The 21,202-nt window shown below is 51.1% G+C and overlaps 1 protein-coding gene across 4 annotated transcripts in view; it reads left to right on the forward strand.

The window, feature by feature from the left end:
* SLC2A9 (solute carrier family 2 member 9) overlaps nucleotides 1-21,202 on the forward strand; it is a 257,130-nt gene that overhangs the window by 53,416 nt on the left and 182,512 nt on the right. For all 4 annotated transcript variants that reach the window (XM_042984934.1, XM_015534686.2, XM_007075764.3 and 1 more), the window contains one exon: nucleotides 13,804-13,964. In XM_042984934.1, coding sequence (XP_042840868.1) covers nucleotides 13,804-13,964 — 161 coding nt within the window. The remainder of the gene's footprint in view (nucleotides 1-13,803; nucleotides 13,965-21,202) is intronic.

The following is a 21,202-nucleotide window of genomic DNA, read 5'->3' on the forward strand; positions in this document are numbered from 1 at the left end:
AATCTGAAACCTGGCAAATGGCCTCAGATTTGTGCCATTCTAAGCCTTGACCTTTAGTAGGAGAATGCTGCTTGCCTGCGATCTGCTCCATGAGTACAGCTACAATGGTCCATGGTGGCCGGAATTGTGCTGGGAGATTTCCCCGTATTGCCCAAGGGCCTGCAATGTTTGGCTCCCACCTGAGAACCCACTGAGGGTTGCATGGAAGTATCAGAGGCAGGATGGGGATTTCTGGGTTCCTGGGGTTGTTATCTGGGAAGGCACCCACCTTTCTGGGCAGACAGGGCTGATGTGTCAGGTGAGCTGATGTATCGGCCCAGAGCATAAGTCAGAACTCCTCTTGCTCATGGGTGTTGTTCGGAGAGCCTACAGGAAGATTCTGGAAGCAGTATTCTAAAGAAATGCAAAGTTTGAGGGGCGCCTGGGTGGCTCAGTCGGTTAAGCGTCCAACTTCAGCTCAGGTCACGGTCTCGCGGTCCGTGAGTTCGAGCCCCGCATCGGGCTCTGGGCTGATGGCTCAGAGCCTGGAGCCTGCTTCCGATTCTGTGTCTCCCTCTCTCTCTGCCCCTCCCCCGTTCATGCTCTGTCTCTCTCTGTCTCAAAAATAAATTAAAAAAAAAAAAAAAACGTTAAAAAAAAAAAAAAGAAATGCAAGGTTTGAGCCTCAGTGGACAATACAGAGCCTGGGCTCCAGTCCCAAGGGGCCCCACGAAACTGAGGATGGCACCAATGGGGATGGGGCCCAGGTGTGGCTCCACTGGAGGAGCACCTGGTGAAGAGGGATGGGTCAGCAGGATGCGCCCACAGGCACGTGCAAGGGGCCGGAGAGAGTGGACGGCCTTGAGCAGGATGACCACTGGGGCGGACATTAAGGAGAGTCACTGAGAAGAGCCAACGTTGAGCAAGTGAGCGTGTCGGGTGGGTACCATGAGTGACAATGGAAACTAGAAAGCAGACAGGGGTTGGGGCGCCCGGGTAGCTCAGTTGGTGAAGTGTCCGACTCTTGATTTGGGCTCAGGTCGTGATCTCACGGTTCGTAAGTTTGAGGCCCATATTGGGCTCTGTGCTGACATAGCCAGGGGATGGGGATTCTCAAAAGAAGAGACACATCGGGTGAGGTCTGGGGCTTTGACACACTAAGCTTCCGGTGTTCTCCCTACGGAGTCCAGACGCATTACCCTCCCAGTACATGGGTGTGTAACAACATGCACAGAGTACTGTCCACCAGGCATGCTCACCCAAGCCTCTGTGTCCAGAGTTATTACTGGGGTTTCATTACAGAGGCATGATTGAGTCAACGAGTTATCTCATTTGCATAAATTATCAGGTGGGGGCTGACAGGCCTGCCACGAATAACAAAGACAGTCCCATCACTCAGGACATCCCAAGGGTTTAGAGGCTATTTCCCAAGCATGGGGACAAAGGCCAGCCAGATTCTTAATTATCCAACAGCATATGTAGGATGTATGGCATACGAAGGTATGTTCTCAACATAAAAGTACCCAAAATCGTCTGTTAAATGAATTAATGAACAAGAAAGAATGAAAAAGAGAACTTGGGGCTCTCACTTATCACCCCACTCTCACACCATGTCAGTTAGGACTCCCTTGAAGCAAAACCAGAGTAACAGCGAATGGCTTGGCTTTTATACTGAATTAGTCACCGTTCCATTGATTTCTGAGTTGGCGATGTTTGGTCTTCTCTTGGGACCGGAGACAGAGTTTGCCCCCCCCCCCTTGTGTCAGTACAGCAGCACCCCCGCCCCTTATCTGTGGTGTCAGTGGCCCTCAGTCAGCTGTCGTCTGCAACAGAGGACTCTCCTCCTGACCCATCGTCTGAGTCCGTAAGTCGCCTCACGCTGCATCATAGTGACTCTGTCCTCACCCCACTTCGTGTCCCCACCCGGGCATTTTATCATCTCACATCCTCACAAGAAAAAGAAAGGTGAGTACAGTACAGTAAGACATTAGGAGAGAGCGCGGGGCCACATTCACATGATGCTCATTCCCATGTGTTGTTACAGTTGTTCTACTTCGTTACCGTTAATCGTTTACTGAGCCTAATTCATAAATTAAACTTCATCACAGGCATGTAGATATAGGAAAAAACATAGTATATGTAGGGTTCAGCATTATCTGAGGTTTCAGGCACCCAGCGGGGGCCCTGGAATGGATCCCCTGTGGACAGGGGGCGGGGGGGGGGGTGGGGAGTTGGCTACTGTATTTAACCCCGGGGCTTCAGCAGAACATTAATTTGACTCCCCACAAGTTCCCAGCAGAAATGGTACATTTCATCGTTTTCCTCTCCCGATCCTCCCCCGAGGGCAGGTAAGCAAGCACTGGTAAAGGATAAAACCATCTCTCTCTACAAGAGCAGATCCGCCCCAGTTAGCTGCAGATGTTAGATGCTGCTCAAAGGAAAGATTCCAACGGACCAGCAGACAGAGAACCCAGAAGCGGCTTCTGGTTCTTTTAATTAACCCCACCCCATGCTGCAGTTTCAGTGACTGCTCCGAGCGCCCCGGCACTCTTAGGGGAGCAGAGGCGCCTGGCGGGGCACCTCGGTGCAGCCCCGGGCCTGGTCTCAGGCAACCGGGTAGGGCACGGGGAGCGCGGATCCTGCCAAAGACATCAGTGCTGGACGGGCGGACAGGGAGGCGTAGCGGCTTGGCATCTTGGCAGGAGACAGCTGGCACTGAGGGACAAACCAGCACATCTTGTCATTGCAGAAGCAACTGGCAATTATTTTGATGAGACGGGTTATCTCTGGTTAATTTCAGCATGCACCAGGACTGCCTTTGGTATTTAAATCCCCAAGTCTTTCCTTTCCGTTCTTTCTCTCTGCCTCTCTCTTGTTTGCCTCACGTTGTCTCAGTAGTTACATAAGCCAAACAGGTTTCTGTTAGCAAAAGCAAACAGCACACATTTAAATGTTAATAATTTAATAATAAAACGACCGCTATGAATCACCATCTGTAGTTCTCATTTGGACAGCAGCCCACGTAGCAGGCGCGGAGATAATAATCCCGCTGTACAAATAAAGGAGCCTGGAAGAGAAAGACTGAGGAGCTGGCCCAAGGCCGCTCAGCTCATGGGTGGTAGCCTGTCCCTGAAGAAGAGAGTCCCGACCTCAGCCCCACCCAGGGGCCATTTTTAAGGCTTTTTCCAAAAAGCATCCATTTCTGCCGTTTTATATCCTGCTTTTTTTTTTTTTTTTTTTTTTTTAGCTTATACTTACATTGGAAGCACTTTTCCATGTTCTTGAAAATGCCCCATCACCAGGATCTCTCATAGCTGTGCGCTGTGGCATCACGTGACTGTCCTATCTTCCTAATGTGGGTCTCTTAGATTGTTTCCAGTTTTTCTCTAGGGCAGGGCACTGATACATTGTTTAAATTGGGGCTTGGGAGTCATTGTTCGGTTTGGCATCTGGCTTGGATTGAATCAAGGTCCAGGGAGGTTGGTGTCTTGTGTGTTCTACACGGAGGGTGACCCCTGTGCCTGCTCTCCATCCTCTCGGGACCCCAGGACCCCAGCTTACTGGAGCAGAGAAGCCTGCATCTTTGATTCAGAATTTTCCCATATCACAAAGTTTCTCTGGGAAAAACGCTTGTGTTGAACCTAATGGAGAAGGGAGCACGGCCCTCTCGGGGCTCGGGGAAGCCCTGTGTACAGGGGTGGGTGCCTTATTTTCTGCAGCCAGGCAGGGGAACAGAGGTGAGGTTAGCCCAGCGAGGCAGGCAGTCGGGAAAACTTGGGAGGGGGAGTGTCAGAGTTGGGTCTGCTGGTGTGAACAAACCCGACAAATCAAATGAGAAACATTGTGTTTCTGACCCATAGGAGAGAGGCACTGAGATTTACTGAGTGTCTGCTATGTGCTGGACATCATGCTAGGGTCTACACGCCTTCATTTAATCCTTCCAGTGGCCCCATCTGCAGGCTAGGGTTTTTAGTCCTTTTCTGTAAATAAATTTTTCCAGAACTGGTGCTCAAAACCATCACCCTGAACTTGGAATGGATCAGATGCCCTGTGAAAGCCCCCCATGCCTCAAGACTGGTTTTTAGGAGCCAGAAACAATTTGAACAGAAATGAAAACGCTCATCATTTTTATTCCAGCCACCCGGCAGACCTACAGAAAGGAGTGGGAAGTGTTATTTCAGAGCAAATGACAGACATGTCAGTGTGAAGGCACACTGTCCGCCCCCCGCCCCCCTCCGGAAACACAGCCACGCAATCTCTCGAAAGACTGCTGCAGCAGGAGAGAGGCTCAGGAGTAATTTTTGTTGAATAAGAAGGATATTTGCGAGTACACACACTCCACTGCTCTCGCCTGGGGCAGAGAGAAAGTGAAACTTTCCTTCTTCGTTTCCTATATAATTAAACTCAAAGTTTCCCCCCTCGCATTGCAAAAGTGGTTGGCAGGAGAACCCGGAAAGCTCTCAAGGTCTTACCTGCCTGACTATTGCTCGCAGTCAAATACATCTTCTTTCATTAGCTTTCAGTGTGGAAGCCGGCTGAGGGGGTAGAACATATTCACGCATCTGTATGTACAGAGGCCTCTTTCCCACCCCGTCGGGGAGCTGGACTCCTCCAGGAGAATCACACAGCAGGGAGAAAAACCCCACCACAAACATGCAGCCTAGACATCAAGCCAAGTCAGAAAGGGACCTGGGTGTTGTCCTTAGGGCTGGGAGGTGTCTCAGGTCCCCGGGACCACCCCAGGTCTGATGGTTCACTAGGACACACAGGACTCAGAATGTGAGGACTCCCTACTCTCCACCCATGGCTGGGATTTACTCCAGTGAAGGGATTCGAAGCAAAATCATCAAAAGGAAAAGGCACACGGGGCAAAGTCCAGAGGAAACCAGGAGCAAGCGTCCAGGGTCCTCACGTGGTGAAATCACTTAATCCGCCAGCAATGAGTGTGACGACACAGGGGGCATGTTGTCCACCAGGGGACCTCATCAGAGCCTGAGTTCAGAGTTTTTATTAGGGACTGGTCGCAAAGGCACCCTCTGCTCGGCATGTACATGACTCCTGACTCCCAGAGACAAAGCAGGTGTTCGGCATAAGCTATCCTCTGCATGCTGTAGACTTTGGGAGTCGCTTTCATCAGATCTGGGAGTGGTGGGAGCCCCCCTCCCAAAATCCACGCTCCCCAACACCAGCCTCGGGCCAAGCTTGCGTGCAGGCCTCTCAGAGGAGGGAAGCCTCAAGCCAACTATGTTGGCTTCTTCTGCACGGGAGGCCTTACCTCTGTTAGATGGCATCAGGTGGCCCTGCTGGGCTTGAGGAATTCTGTCCTCGAGTGGTCCTTCTTTCAAGGAGCCCGGTTTGGCGGTGGGCACTCTGTAAGGGACTTTCATACCGATTTACTCACGGTGCCAGCGTCTTCAGTGGCATCAATTGTCTTTACAAATCCCGAAAGAGTTATGGGCGTGACCTGGGCATGAGCTGCTCAGCTATGCAGAGTGTGTGCTCTGGCCCGTCCACGAAAGTGCTCTATTGATGTGCATTTTTATAGCACCCCTGAGAATATTTTTAGATGAATTCATGACAGGCTCCGTGTGAATCAGTAAGGAACATGAATATTGCAAAACAGGCGACAGGGTAATTTGCCTCCCATTGTCTGGCAATTTCCTGCCATCATTTGGAGGTGTTCTAGGCCTGTCTTCCTGGCTGGGAATTGCGTGCTTTCGATTTGCGGCCAGAAGCTTGGCCTCTGAGTTGTCGGCTGGGGAGTTAGTGGTGAGTTATTCATGGCTTCATAGGCCTGAGAAATAAACACATCTAGGCCCTTTATTTTACAGATCAGGAGTAATGTTATCCGCACCACCAGCGGCCACCCCAACTTCTGATTTTTATCGTGTGCTTCTTGCGGACCCTGCTCTGTGCTTTATTTTCGTTCTCATGTCAAATCCTCATAGTAACTCTTTTGAGGAGGGAAGGGACCTAGCAGATGAGGAATCGAGGCACAGAGAGGTTAAGTAACTTATTCAAGATCGCCCAGCACACAGCTGAAGAAAGTGGATCCCAGGGCCCTTAACCACTTAGAAGCCTGCCCTCAGAGGCAAAGCAAAGCCACGTGTGGGACATCACGGAGGACTCAGTGGTGGAAGCAAGTCTTGAACCTGAGACTCTTGGCTTACCTTTAACCGTGGCTCCCCAGCGCCCACACGATTATGCGTGGACTCCTCAGGCTGACAGTCAAGGCCAGTGATGACCACTCTCTGGGCCTTCGAGGATTCGCTTTCCTCTGTTGACAACTGTCATACCCAAGCCCGTCCCCACCTGCTCATGACGTGGCGAGTGTGGCATCGCCTTTCTCGGCTTCCCGCCATCACTGTACCTCCACTGTGTGTTATAACTGCGTGTTTACTCTACTCTTGTCTCTACTAGACTGCACGCTCCTTGAAGGCAGGGGGCTGCGGCACTTGTATCCAGAAGACAGGCTGGGAACCCGGGCCCCTGTTGGTAAGGAAGCAGGTGTGTAGAGCCCGAGAGAAAGACAAGCCTGGGCCCTTTGTAAGTGGACCCAGTGGAAGGTGAAATGTGGAATCCATGAATGAGATGGCCCAAATCAGGCCTAGAGATTAGCTAGCACAGTCATCTTTAAACTCTCATTTTATTGCATGGGGCACCTGGGCGGCTCAGTCAGTTGAGCGTCCGACTTTGGCTCATGTCATGATCTCACAGCTTGTGAGTTCGAGCCCCGCGTCGGGCTCTGTGCTGACAGCTCAGAGCCTGGAGCCTGCTTTGGATTCTGTGTCTCAACTCTCTCTGCCCCTCGCACTCTTACTGTCTCCCTCTCTCACTCAAAAACACACATTAAAAAAAAAACAACCCATAGGGGCACCTGGCTGGCTCAGTCTGCTGAGCTTCCGACTTCGGCTCAGGCCGTGATGTCATGGTCTGTGAGTTCGAGCCCTGCGTCGGGCTCTGTGCTGACAGCTCGCAGCCTGGAGCCTGCTTTCGATTCTGGGTCTCCCTCTCTCTCTGCCCCTCCCCCACTCGCACTCTGTCTCTCTCTCCCTCAAAAATTAAATAAACGTTAAAAAAAAAAATTTCAACCCTCATTTTATTGCAGAATACGCTTTTCAAATGGAGCCTTACAAGTTTCCCAAAACATAAAAGGAATCCTCTAGCAGAAGGCTCATATCTCCTACCTACCCTTTATGACTTTGCTGAAATCTTCCCTCTTTCTTGAAGACTCATGGCATAGTAATCATGACGGCATGGGCTTTGGCGTCAGGTTCATTGTCTTTGGGTGCTATAACAAGGAACCCCTAAATCTCAGTGGCTTAACACAGTGAAAGTTTATTTCTCATTTATGCCACCTTAAAAGGGCAGGTGAGCAGAGACACTCTGCTACATGAAATCATTCGGGGACCCAGGCTCCTTCAGCTCCCAGGCTCCAGGAATGGTGGCTCCACCAGAGTCTATGTCTCTTCTGGTCTGTCTGTGAATGATCAGACAATAAGGAAAGGGAACGAGTGAAGAGAAGGCACACAAACTCTTAATACTTTGGCTGAGGTGACACACGTCACTTCTGCTCATGCTCCTGTGGTGAGAAGTAGCCATGTGGCCGCATCCAGATGCAAGGCACCGAGAAGTGTGGGTGTGCCCAGGAAGAGAAGGGCTAGACGCTGTGAGCATGGAGGAGGAAGGGCTCTGCCATTCCACTGGATTCTCTATGGCTTTCAGATGCATTTCTCTACTCCTTTTTCTGCTCTTAATGAAACTTCACAGGATGGCTGCCAAGGGTTAAACAAAGTGAGGTATATAGATGTCTAATGCGTACTGAGCAGTCAATCAGTATTCGTTCTCTGTCCCTCCTTCTCCCCGACTCCAGTCTTTCAATATGCAACAGAGGTACTGATAGGATCACCTTTGTGTTTTCTATACTGAGTTGGACTACAGTAGTGGTTAAGAGATGGGCTGTGGAGTCCAACTACCTAGGTGTGAGTCCCGACCCTCCCACATGCCAATGGTGTGACTTGGGAAATGCCCCTGTGGCTCTGTTCCTAAGGTTCATCAGCCCAAAGAGAAGTTACAAACAGTACCTGCCTCATAGGGTTGTGAAGACGATGGAATGAGTTCACACGTGTCCAGTTCTCGGGGTAGTGGATGGTATGTCGCATCTATGACCTATTTTTATTATTACGTGGTGATTGATACACAGCAGAAACTGAATTTTAAACATTGTTTTAATGTTTATTTATTTTTGAGAGGTAGTGCATGAGCGCGGGAGGGACAGAGAGGGAGGGAGACAAGGAACTCAAAGCAGGTTCCAGGCTGTGATCTGTCAGCACAGAGCCCAACGGGGGGCCGCAAACTGTGAGATCATGACCTGAGCTGAAGTCAGATGCTCAACCGACTGAGCCACCCAGGCGCCCCGGCAGAAACTGAATTTAAAACACAAACCCTTATTAAAGCACCTGCTCTATACTATGCAGTACCAGTCGGTGTTCACATAAGTCAGGGCCACACATCTCAAACTCAGTGAATGTTTGTGTAATGAGTTAGCAGAACAGCCCTCATCGGCTGGCTCCTACTATCACATAACCCTTCAGGCTGCCTTTCATCTAGGCCTCTGCTGAAATCATTCCTGGAGAAGACAAACATTAAATCGTTACAGCCATCACTTGGAAACCAGCTTTCAGGACGGTTGAGGAAGGCGTCTCTGCAGGGGGGCGCAGGCTTTGCTGTGTCCTTCAGCTTTCTCCAGCCCTCTGCAGAGGTTCCTTCCATCCTCCAGCTCTCCCAAACTGAGATACAAAATCTCTGTAGAGATGCCCAAAGCAACACCTAGGAATGAGTGATATGAAAGCTGCCCCCTTTCTCACCAGGCTCCTGAATGCCTAGAAAGGAAGAGATTTCTTCCCCGGCAGCATCCTTCTAGTTTCTGCACATCAATTCTTGGACACTGGTCGCTGCTGTAGGCATGGTGATAAGAGGCTCTCTAAAAACTTTTAACGTTTTATTTATTTTTGAGACAGAGAGAGACAGAGCATAAGCAGGGGAGGGGCAGAGAGAGCGAGACACAGAATCTGAAGCAGGCTCCAGGTTCCGAGCTGTCAGCACAAAGCCTGACAGGGGGTTCAAACCCACAAACCGTGAGATCATGATCTGAGCCGAAGTCGGCTGCCCAACCGACTGAGCCACGCAGGTGCCCCAAGAGGGTCTCTAGAGTGGGCATTAGCAAGGCTCCTGGAAAGGTGGCTATAGTTGCTCGAATCAGTGTCAGTTCTGGATCACATTAGGGACCAAGGTCACATCCAAGAATAACCTTCTACGTGGGGTGAGGGGAAGGGTCCTGCTTATTAGGCAGCAAGAGGTGCCCGTGCAGTGCTGGGTACTCACTCCTTACACCGGTTTCTCTGAGGGTCTTGCTGTTGCCCTGGGGAGGCGGCAGGGGTGGGGTGGGGTAGTTCTGTACCTCTGCCTTCCTGAGGCCTGTCCAGCCCCTGGCTTAGCAGTTTATCACACTTTCTCCCACTATGCTCTGTGCTTGTTGGTTGTCACCCAAGTACTTAAGGGCATGGCAGAGTGTGTAGCCCATAACAAAGGCTTAATTGACATTTTTTTTTAACGTTTATTTATTTTTGAGAGAGAGTGACCAGGGGAGGGGCAGAAAGAGAGGGGGACAGAGGATCTGAAGCGGGTTCTGTGCTGACAGTAGTGAGCCCAATGTCCACTTGAACTCGCAAACCATGAGATCATGACCTGAGCCAAAGTCAGACGCTCAACCGAGTCACTCAGGTGCCCCAGATACTTTTAAATCAATAAATGTGCCATTGTACTTGGCTGCTTAACATTGCCACCTTGACTGTGAAGTTGGGAGCCCGGATAGTGCACTTGTCCTTTAGGGCTCCAACGTGAGGCGGGCCTTGCACAACCTCCCCCCATCCACCTGTTAGCCACCTGGCCAAGTTGGCAACTCTGGGCTCCCTGGTCTGTAAATGAGCGTTTCTGCCCCCAGGGCTGTTGCGAGGCTGAAATGGGATAATTTACGTGTTTTGGGAGAGTTTCAGCAGTTGCAAGCAACAATAATTTTGTCTGATCGAAGCTAAAACTGTTGTTGCCAAAATCGGGAGCAGCTCGCAGGGCTGGTGAGCCGGCCCCGAAGCTCTGCAGCCTGGCCAATGCCACCCCCGCCCAGCGGCCGCCAGTGTGAGCTACCGCGTGGCTGGCACAGGACACCGCGGCCATCAGGCTCCCACGGCCCCCAAACCCCAAACCCTAAACTGCTGCGAAAGGAATTCTGGCCCCGCCGCTTAGCGCCCCGCCTCCTGCAGAGTCCAGGCCTCTGATTGGCTGAGCCCGGGTCACATGGCGCTCGCTAGCTGCAGGGGATGCTGGGAGACGGGCGCCTGGCGTGGTAAAGCCGCGTAGGGAGGTTGGGGCTGTGTGTGCCGCCGGGGCTGTGAGGAGGGAGCTCCCCGAGGGGAGAAGGGGGCTCCTGATGCTGGGCAGCCACCAAGTGCACGGTAACCGGGGGTCAGTGTTGATGTCCAGCCACGGGCAGCACGCGGCTCCTTGGTGAGTCGCCGGGGCGGCTGCTGTGGTGGCCCCAGGAGGGGAGGGGATGGTGGCCCGGATCGGATCGGCTTGAGCGGTCTAAGTGGGGACAAGTATTTTGGAGATAAGGCAGTGTGGCGGTCCGCTGGGGCCGCCAAAACAAAGTACCCCAGGCAGCCTCTCAGGGAGGGGGCGGAAACTGAGGTTTACCGAGCAGGGGGTTATTCTGTGACAGCCCTGCGGGCGAGAGGCCTGAGGTCAAGGTGCTGGCGGAGTCCCGTTCCTTCCAGGGCCTGTGAGGGAAGGATCTGCTCTAGGGCCGGCTCTCGGGCTTGCAGGTGGCTGTCTTCAGCGTGTGCCTGTCCTTCTCCCTCCACGCTTGTCTCTGCGTCCATGTCTCCCCCTTTGATAAGGACATCAGTCACTTTGGATCGGGCCCACCCAAATAACCTCATTTCAACCAGATTCCCTCTGTAAAGACCCCTGTAGCAGGATTCTCGCTCAGATAGATAGTCGGGGCACCGAAGCTTTTCTTTCCAGGAAGCAACTTCATTCGTGCCGGCACCGCTCCCTTGGGTTCGTACGGAAGACCTGAACGCCACGTGGTGTAGTTTCTTATACATTTTTTACTTCCTTGTCTCCCATAGATGGTAATACACAAACATGTCGTCTGATTAAGTGGCCTCATGTTACAAGGTCGTGAGGGATGTTGTCACGTGGGCATACAGTCAGGCTGCCTTGAGCGTTTTTTCTCTTCTTTCCTTGGGAGGGGACCCTACCACACCCTGTCTCCAAATACCTCACATCCTGAGGTCCTGGGGGTTAGGGCTTCCACTTATGAACGGGGTGGGGGGGGGGGGGTCGGGGGGCATGTCACAATTCAACCAGTAACACCGGGAAGAGTGTAGATATCACATGGGAAGAGAATAGATATCACATAGGGATAGGATGCTTCCCTCATCTCCTGCCATCAGCCCATTTGCCTAGGCCAGAAACCTTGCAGTCTTCTCCGTTCCTCTTAGGCGTGTCTAGAACCCTCCCTCCCAGGATGTGGGGCCAGTCCCCAGTTGGTCTTGTCCATCCTACTCTCAAAACATATCTCGGATCCACCCCCTTCTCTCCACCTTCACTGCTGGGTCCAGGCCACCGAGATCTTGGGACTGTTGGGGTGCCTCTCAACACAGGGCCAGCTTCCTCCCTAGCTTCCTTCCAGGTCCCTGGCGACTCTGAAGCAGAGCAGTCCGCTGAAAATGTAAACCACTCCATGTCCTCCCCTCACTTGAAACCCTCCAATAGCTTCCCATTCCACTCGGGCCAACACACACACACACACACACACACACACACACACACACACACACACACACAAAGTCCAGGCAACAAGCAAACTGATTACCATGACCTCTAAGGTCCCGAATGACCTGCCCTTTCCTGCCCCTCCAACTCCAGGCAGCCCTTCCTTCCCTTCCTCATCCCATTCCACCCCCACTGGCCACACACACACACACACACACACACACACACAGAGTTTAGAGGATGATTAGAAATCTAACCCAGCTAAGAATAAGATTAAGAATAGAAGATCCTGCCAGATGCCCCTCCCAGATCATCTCTCCACCCCGCCCCCAGGAGCGACCACTGACCTGACATTTGCAACAATTATTTCTTTGTTTTCCTTTGTATTTTATAATCTATATGTAATTCCCCCCAAAACGTTTATATTTTGTATATCTTTGGATAGAAATATGGTGTCATACTGTACGTACTGTTTTGTTTCTGGCTTATTTTGTTCAATGTTGTATTTTGTGAGGTTTAACTGTATGTGTTTGCATGTCGCTGTAGTTCGTTCGTGTTTGTGGCCGTGGGGTTTCATATGATGATTCTTCCACGATTTGTTTATCCATTCTGCTGGTGGGCATCGGTTGTTTCCCTTTTGGGGCTATTATAAGCAATGCTATGTGGACATTTGGGTAGATATGTCCTCGGGCAGGTGGGAAGGAGTTTTTTGGAGGAACTTTCTAGAAATGGATTTGCTGGGTTGTAGGTTAGGGGCATCTTCAACTTTGCTAGATGATGCCAAACTGTTTTCCAAGATGGTTGTCTCATCTCAACACAGTGCATGAGAGCCTACTGCTGATCACTACTTGGTTTTACCAGACCTGGTAGAGTTGAGCTTCCTGGGGATTGTGTGAGCTTTGCCCAAGCCCTGGGCACTGCTCTAAACTCTTGCGTGACCCTCCCGACAGCCCTGAGACATCAGTGTCATCATTCCCGTTTTGTAGATGAGGGAGCCAAGGTCCAGCTGGCTTAAATCGTTAGTACTTTGTTGTGCTGGGATTCACGCTGTGGTCTGTGTGTCCCGAACCTGTGTTTATTCTGCAGTGACGTATGCTGGCTCTGGTATCTGGTGTCAGTGGATAGCTATGAACATCTTGGGGATGGAACTCCTTGAGGAGCTTAGTGCCATGACCCCAGTCTTTGGTGCACATCAGAATCACCCCGTCACCATCTGAAACCCACCAAATCACAAGACAATGATGGGGATCTAGAGGATGCAAAATAGTATCTTGTTGGGGTTTTAATTTGCATTTGCCTGTTGACTAATGACATTGAGCATCATGTCATTAACTTACTGGTCATTTGAATCTTCTCTGAGTCAGTTCAAGTCTTTTGCTCAATTAATTGGGTTGTTTGTCATATTGACTTGTTAGAGTTCTCTGTGTGTTGTGGATATAAGTCCTTTATAGTTTATGTGTTGCAAATATGTTATCTCAGTCTGTGGCTTGCCTTTTCATTTTTTTTTAAAGTATCCTTTGAAGAATAAAACACTTTAATTTAGACAAAACCCAAATGAGCATTTTGTTTTTCTTTTGTGGTGTTTTTTTTGCATCCTGTATCTTCGTCTACCTCAAAGGCAAAGATTTCCTCTTATCTCAGATATGTGTGTTGTTAACACACTTCCCAGTTGGTTCTGCTGTGCACCAAAGTGGGAGAAGCCCAGGTATAATCGGTTACCCTAGGTTTGGGGTCAGATTTGAGTTTGGCTTTCAGGTTTGCCACTTACTGAGCACGTCACTTTGTCTCTCTGAGCTTCAGTGTCCCTATCTGCAAAACGAGGTTAAAAGTAGGGCCCCTCCACACAATTTGTTGGAAAGGTTCAATGAAATAAAGCTCAAACAGAACTTAGCAAAGTGCCTCGCATGCACAAAATGCTCTGTAAAAGCTGTGTTCGTTTATAACGAGCAGCAGAATGGAATAACACGTTTCGTTGTTTCTTTTCAGTACATCAAGTCCTTCTACAATGAATCGTGGGAAAGAAGGCACGGACATCCAATAGACCAAGACACTCTGACCCTGCTCTGGTCTGTGACAGTGTCCATATTCGCCATTGGTGGACTCGTGGGGACGTTACTGGTGAAGCTGATCGGAAAGGTTCTTGGGAGGTTAGTGGGACATCTCTGCTTGGGGATCCCCTCTGTAATGTTCACAATATGTATCAAAGTCAGGATCCCAGAAGGCAACAGAACTCCGCTCAGACAGTCCAGCTGGAGAGATTTTAATGCCAGGAGAGGAAGGGGAGGAAATAGGGCACCTGAGGCCAAGGAGAAGCGAAGCCACGGACAATGGGCCGAGTTGTGGAGGGCTGTGTGGACTGGGCTGCGTCCGACTGTATTGTCCAAACAGGGAAGGAGTAGGGGGGAAATACCCTGGCTTCTCTCTCCTCACACCCTCCAACCCACTGTCAGTGCCTCTCATTGGTCAAACCCAAGTAGAAGCCAGAAACACCAGGAGCCTTTTGGGGGCAGTCCAGGAGGACCGGGTCCCAGGGCTCGGAGCAGGACAGGAAGGGAGGAAATGGATCTGGCCGCCAGAGCAAGTGGAGAAGAGCCTTAGAGTGCCTTAGAGACTCTTCCACATATGTCCATATAGATCTGCTTTTCAGAACGTGGGAGCTCAGACAGTGTTTTCTTATGGGTCTGAATGATAACTTATTAAGCCAGTCTCCTATGGATAGACATTTAGGTTATTTCAAATCTTTCATATTACAAATACAGGATGGTACGTGTCAAGCAGTTCATGTTGAGATTTCCCATCTGGGCCCTCTCGGGTCAGATCCACTTTACCTCCTGAGCTTCGTGCCTCGCTCATTTCTGTCCTGTGAAGAGTTCTCTGAGATCAGATTGATTTATCAAGAAACCTCCCCAAATGTTTTCCCTGTCTCTTCGCTTGTAACTTCTCGGGAGATGCGGAGGTGTTAGTGCAGAAGTGGAATCTGCAGCATTCATGTCTGAACTGGACTCACGAGTGTTCCACTTTCTAGTGCCTTTGGCCAAGTCGTTTGATGTATTTGAACCTCAATTTTCTCCTCTGTAAGACGCAGGAAATGTTACAGGGACTAGAGAAAACGAATGGAGGCAGAATAGCACATTAGCAGGAACTCAGTAAGTAGAAGCTATTATTATTTACCGTATTACTTACTTACCATCCTTCTCCTCATTATCCGGACGCCCATATACTTACCCATACATGGTAAGTGCTCAACACATCTCCATGTTGCATTGACCTGAATTGGAAAGGACCCAGAAAATCTTTCCACTCCTCAGGGCTCTAGAAATCCTACTTAAAAAGGTGCCCACCCCCTTCCTTTACACTCGGCCTCACGTCCGCTCCAAGGAGTAAGTTAGAACTGATGCTATTTCGGAGCCGACTTTCACAAGGCTGGGGCAGGAAGCCATCCTGAAAACGCGCATGTGGCGCTCAGGAAAGTCTGTGGTATCCGGTGAGGCAGGGGAGGTGCTGATACTTCCCTTGTGCCCAAGGCCACTTCCAGGTGGTAACGAACGGGAACTCCGTACTCCAGAGAAGTACGGCGACGGCAGAGTGGCGTGAGGGCTGCCATTTTCTGTGGTCCCCCAATGTTCCGGGAGCTCCCACATGCACCCTTATTCCATTTCTCCACTCTCGGGGGTCTTGGATGGGGGATGGATTGAGAGCTTACACAGAGCTCGAGCTCAGGTTGGAACCAGCTCCACCACGTCACGATCCTTCCATCATGCCGAGCAGATCTGAGTAGGGGCATGCTGGCAGTGGCTCTGTAAGTCCATGACTGTTTGACCACAGGTCAGTGACTGGCTGGCCCCCGGATTGGCATCAATGGCCGGGGTCCGTGAGGCACTGTTGCTAAGCCCCTGGGCCAAGCCAGTTTCTAACGCCAGTCCTCTTGTCTATTCTAGTTAGATGGAGTCAGCCCCGGCCCCAGGATTTGTGGCCTGTGACATATACCTGCCTTTTATCTGGCCATGGCACTGACACCCCAAGGCTGCCCCATAAGAAGTCTCTGAACCCAGGCAGATGGTACAGGGAAGTCCACACTGTAGCCGGGGTCAAGGTGCCGTGGCCCCACAAGTCCTGACTCCCCAAATTGCCAGTGTGTCACGTGAGACTTTGCCACCTCACCTCTCAGCCAACACCTCTCCCACATGTACAATGCAGGCAGTGGAAGTGGCTTTGCAGCTCTTGACTGCGTGGTGCAAAAAAAAAAAAAAAAAAAGCAGAAGGAATGGAAGAGACACGTTTGACAGATACTCCTTTTCTAAGAGAAGGAAGGGTTTTAGGCCAGAGAGAGATTGCATCAAAAGGTGTTGGTCCGTGTGCCCCAGGCAGCTGCCAGTTCCCTTTTTCATCATTGTGGGAAGAAAGGTTGAGCCAGGATGAAGCCTCAGCTTGAATGGGAACTCCGTAGGGAGGACAAGGAGCAAACACCGAGAATCTACCCCCGTTTCTTCACCTCCTGCTACGTACCCGTGCTCGACCTACCATACCTCGTTTACGTCCACAGCTCCGTATTGTTGTCCCTGGTCCACAAGCCATGAATCCGAGGCCCTGAGAGGCCTCGTGGCTCGCCCGAGGTGACAAAGAATGAGGTTGATCCGAAACTCAGACCGGAGCCTGTGCTTTTCCCATCACATGGTGTCTGTTGAAACCTTTTCTTGATGCTTCACTAATTGTCTCTGGGAGGCCGCTGGGGAGAAAGAAGAGGCTGGCTTAATGTGCAAGGCTGGGGTGGGGACCGATGGGAGGGCTCACACGCATGACTATGGGGGGAATTTGGGTGGAGTTGAGGGTCCTCAGAGTCAGGCGGGTCTGGTCACCAGCAGGTCCAGCAGGGGGCTGACCCTCGCTAGGCCATGACGAACTCGACTGTGGTTTGGGAGAGGGATGAGGACGGGGGAACACGAGGGGCCAGGAGTGGTCTCTGGAGATGAGGCACCCCCATTATCTAGTCTCAGGGGAGCAAGTTCCTTGTCTCCTCGAGCCTCTGGCTTGGAGAATTCTGGTTGACTCCCTCCCCTCATTTGGGGTCATCCCTCCTCTTCTTACATGGCTCTAGTGACAGAACCCTCCTTCCCTCATGAGATAGGACGGTGACCATGTTGGTGCACGGATGCCAGCTAGAGGACCCGTGATGCTCCTGGCTCATGGGGCCACGTATGAGTTACTCAAATTCTCCAAGCTTTGCTTAGTTGGTGACAAGATGAAGATAAGGCAGTGGCCTGTTGGAGGGTTGTGAAAATGAAATGAGAGTGTTCCTCTCCGTGGTTGACACGGAGTCAGCACCCATCCTACGTTGGCCAGCGTCCCTGTTGTCCCTGTCCCCATCCTCATGAGCTCTTCTTGAGACGTGTCACCCCATTACTCGACAGAACTGGCCGTGATTATGTTCTAGAATGTTGCACTGAAATTGGCCTCCTTACACATATCATTGGATCTAGTTTTTCCCTCTAGAGCAGAGCAGAGCAAATATGCAAAAAACCATAGGGAAACTCACACGGGCTTTGAAATCGGATCCTTAGGCCTGTTCTTGAGCAAGCCATATAACCACATCCAGCCATGCAGCAAATATTTTGAACACCTGCTGGGTGCCAAGCACTGTTTTGGCACTTGGGCACCAGCAGCAAACGGCATGGCCCGAGCCTGCTGCCTGGCTGTGAACAATGCATCGTGCATGACATTGTGGCGATTGGAAGCACGGTGCGGGGGTGGACGGGTAGTGGAGGGACAAGAGGAGGCAGTTTGAAATCTGTGGAGCTCGGATAAGCACGCTTACCCGAGGGGGCAGCTCTGAGGGTTGCAGGAGAGCCTGTTTACAAAATGGGTCCTGTCACTCATGCCTGTGACGGGGACTCAAACCAAACTGGCTTAGGGCCAGAGGGAGCTAATTGGCTGACATAACTGGAATGTAACTCAGCCGAATCCACCTGTCTGTCTTCTCTGTCTCTCAGCTCTGCCTTACTCTGTGTTGGCTTCATGCACAGGCTGCCTCTCCCTGTGTGGGGGCAAGATGCCCCCAGCAGCTCAGGGTGACCCTGTTTCCGCTTGGCATCCCCAGAACACACTTCTCCTTCCAGTAGTTCTAGCCAAGTCCCAGGCCTGAGTCTCATTTACTTGTGTGAGGTCGCATACCCTTGGGGCTTCTCGACCAGGGGCAATTTTGCCCCAGCAGGGGACGTTTAATGACAGTATCTGGAGGCGTTCCTGGTTGTCACTGCTAGGGGGCGCTCCTAGCATCTAGTAGGGGCCAAAGAGGCTGTGAAACATGCTACAATGCCCACGACAGCCCCCACCACAAAGAATTTTGTGGCTGCAAGTGTTAATAGAGCCCAATGTGCGAAATCCTGGTGATTAGTGCACTTTAAAGGTACTGTATCATGTGCCCGTTCCTGGAGCCACAGTGGGGTGGAGATGGGACACAGAGTGCAGGCAGGAATGTTTCTTGGAGGAAATCCTACCAGAAGAAGGAGGGTGGGTGTTTTTTTATTTTATTTTTTATTTGAGAGAGCACGTACGCGCCAATGGGAGAGGGACAGAGGGAGAAAGAGAATCTCAGGCTCTAAGCTCAGTGCAGAGTCCAATGCAGGGCTCGATCCCACAACCCTGGGATCATGACCTGAGCTGCAATCAAGTCAGAGTCAGACTCTCAGCTGACCGAGCCACCCAGGTGCCCCAGAAGGATGGGTATTGAACGAGTAGTACGTCATGCCAGGCAAATAGCAGGTTCTCAAAAGTGCTATTTTTCTTTTCTTTTTCTACTTCAATATTTTGAAATCTGTGTTTATTTTCTAAAAGTTGGAAGGAACGTAAGCTCTCTAGGTGCCTGCTGAAGGAGCCTGCAATGCATACGGCAAACCTTTACTAGGCTTGAACAATAGAAATCTCTCCTCTCACAACTGGGGAGGCCGGAAGTCCAAGATCAAGATGGCAGGGGATGGCGGGGGAGGGTTGCTCCTGAGTCCATTCTCCTTGGCTTATAGGTGGCTCTCTTCTCACTGTGTCCTCACAGGGCCTTTGTCCTTATGGGAGAGCAGGCCTGGTGTCTTTTCTTCCTGTCTGTTCCCGTTGGATGAGGGCCCCGCCCTTACAACCTCATTTAACCATAATCTCCTCTTTGAATGCCCTGTCTCCAAATATAGTCACCTTGGGGGGTTAGGGCTTCAGCTGAGGAATTGGAACATAGTTCAGTGCACAGTAGAACACTTACACTGGTCGCTGACCTCCTCCTCTTTCAGGCTGGAATTGCCTTAGGAAGGTGAGTTCCCCAGAAGCAGAGCCTATGAGGGAGCTTGGGATACATACGTTTTGTTGAGGGAAGGCTCTTCAGGAGTTCCCTTGACGGTGATACAAGCAGAAGAGAGAAAAGGGGAAGAGAGCCAAGCCAGGCCGTGCTCTCAGGTCCACTCTGGTCTCGGCTGGCCCGCAGGGATCTGGGGCATGAATCCTACCCCGGAGGGATCCCATCTGGGCAGGGGGGCCGCATTCTCTTCCCGCCACTCTCCAGCCATTGGCTGCAGGCTGCTCTGCGGGAGGGGGTTATCTTCTTGGGTGGCCCTTCTGGAGAAGAGGAGCCTTGCTTGAGCAGCCACGTGTACAAAGTGGGTGACGGAGGAGAGAGCTGAGGGACAGAGGGGTACCTGCCGGGACTCCTGATCCCCCACCCCCATTCTGCCAGCCTTGGAGCCTTGCCTAGCACCGTGAGGGTGGCAAGGATTCTGGGAGAAGGAAGCCGTCTTGGGGTTCGTGCCAGAAGGTAGGAAGAGAGACTGGGAGTGGCGGATGTAGACTTCAGGAAGGCAGAGTTCCAACGTCTCAGAGAGTCTCCAACCCCAAACACGCAGCAGCTTTAGTACAAGCTGTTTCTGCACGATCTGTTTGTTGTATTACAGATGCATGAGCTGGAAATTATGGTTGAAAGTCAACAAGTTGCCACTCCTGCCCCACACTGCCCACCACACATCTATTAGAACCAAATAGTGGCCTCCCTGGGCCCACGTCAGACCTTCTGTTTCCCTCTGTTACGTCACTTAGCATTTTGTGCTGTAACCACTTACTGACATTTCTGTCTCTTCCCTGAGGGGAGTTCCTTGCGGGGAAGCTCCTTGAAGCTCCTTGATGCAAGAACCACACGTACGTGTGAGCGCCAGCACCTGGCACAGAAGCTTGTGCACACTAGGCAAGCAAGCTTGTTGGACAGATGGAAGGGTCGATGGAGGAATGCCTGATGCTTGAAGGTTTTTCTACCGTAACTTCCCAAAGTGGCCGTTTTTCTCCCGCTTGTGTGCTTCCATTCACTCGTGCGTTTATTTTCCCAACAAATATTTCTGGAGCACCTGCTGTGTGCCAGGCACTTAGGGGCGAACAAAGTGGACAGAGACAGCTCTCTGGCAGAGGGAACAGCAGCTGTAAAGGCCCCGAGGGACAACTGGGCTTGGCTTCTTGGAAGATAAGACAGGATGTCAACGTGGCCGGGGCCACGTCAATGAGTAGAAAATGAAGCTAGAAAGAGGTCACTGAGCTTGGATCCAGAGGGCCTTGTGGGGCAGGGTTGGGACTTGGGCTTTTCTCTAAGGTGGGAAGTTACTGGTGTGTTGTAAGAACTGGCCCGATTTGCAGCCTGAAAGGCCTTCTGTTGTCAGTGGATCTGGGGACGTTACGGCATCTTGCGCTGATAGGGTGAGGTGATCTGGTTTGCACCAGGTTTGTGACAAGACACGGTGAGAGGTAGTGGTGGTTTTAGGAGTTTTGGACATATTTTAGAAGTAGAAAAAACAGGCCTTAGAGATGTATCGTAATGTGGGTGGGTGAGGGACAGAAATAAAAAATGATGCTATCGTTTTCTGGCCTGAGCAACGGCAAGGACTGTGGTGTGGTGGTGTTGTGGGTTTTTTGTTTTTGTGGGTTTTTTGTTTTTGTTTACGTTGTTGTTTTTTCTGAGGTAGGAAGTCTTTGGGAAGAATAGGGTGGGGTTTTTTTTAATGTTTATTTCCTTGGGGGGTGCAGAGAGAGAGAGAGAGGGAGACACAGAATCTGAAGCAGGCTCCAGGCTCTGAGCTGTCAGCACAGAGCCTGAAGCGGGGCTTGAACTCACGAACGGTGAGATCATGACGTGAGCCAAAGTCGGACGCTTAACTGACTGAGCCACCCAGGCGCCCCAGGAAGAGGATTTGGGGAGGAAGGAGGCCAATGTTACGAATTCGGTTTTGGGTATGTTAACCTTGAATTGTCTGTAAGACTCCTTCATGAAGAGGTGAAGCAGGCAGTCGGACATATGGGTCTAGCACTCGGAGGAGAGCTCAGAGCTTGGATGTAAGTGTAGATGTCATCAGTACATAGGTGAAACTTGAAG

The sequence above is a fragment of the Panthera tigris genome, chromosome B1 (assembly GCF_018350195.1).
Source record: "Panthera tigris isolate Pti1 chromosome B1, P.tigris_Pti1_mat1.1, whole genome shotgun sequence".
Classification (NCBI taxonomy): domain Eukaryota; kingdom Metazoa; phylum Chordata; class Mammalia; order Carnivora; family Felidae; genus Panthera; species Panthera tigris.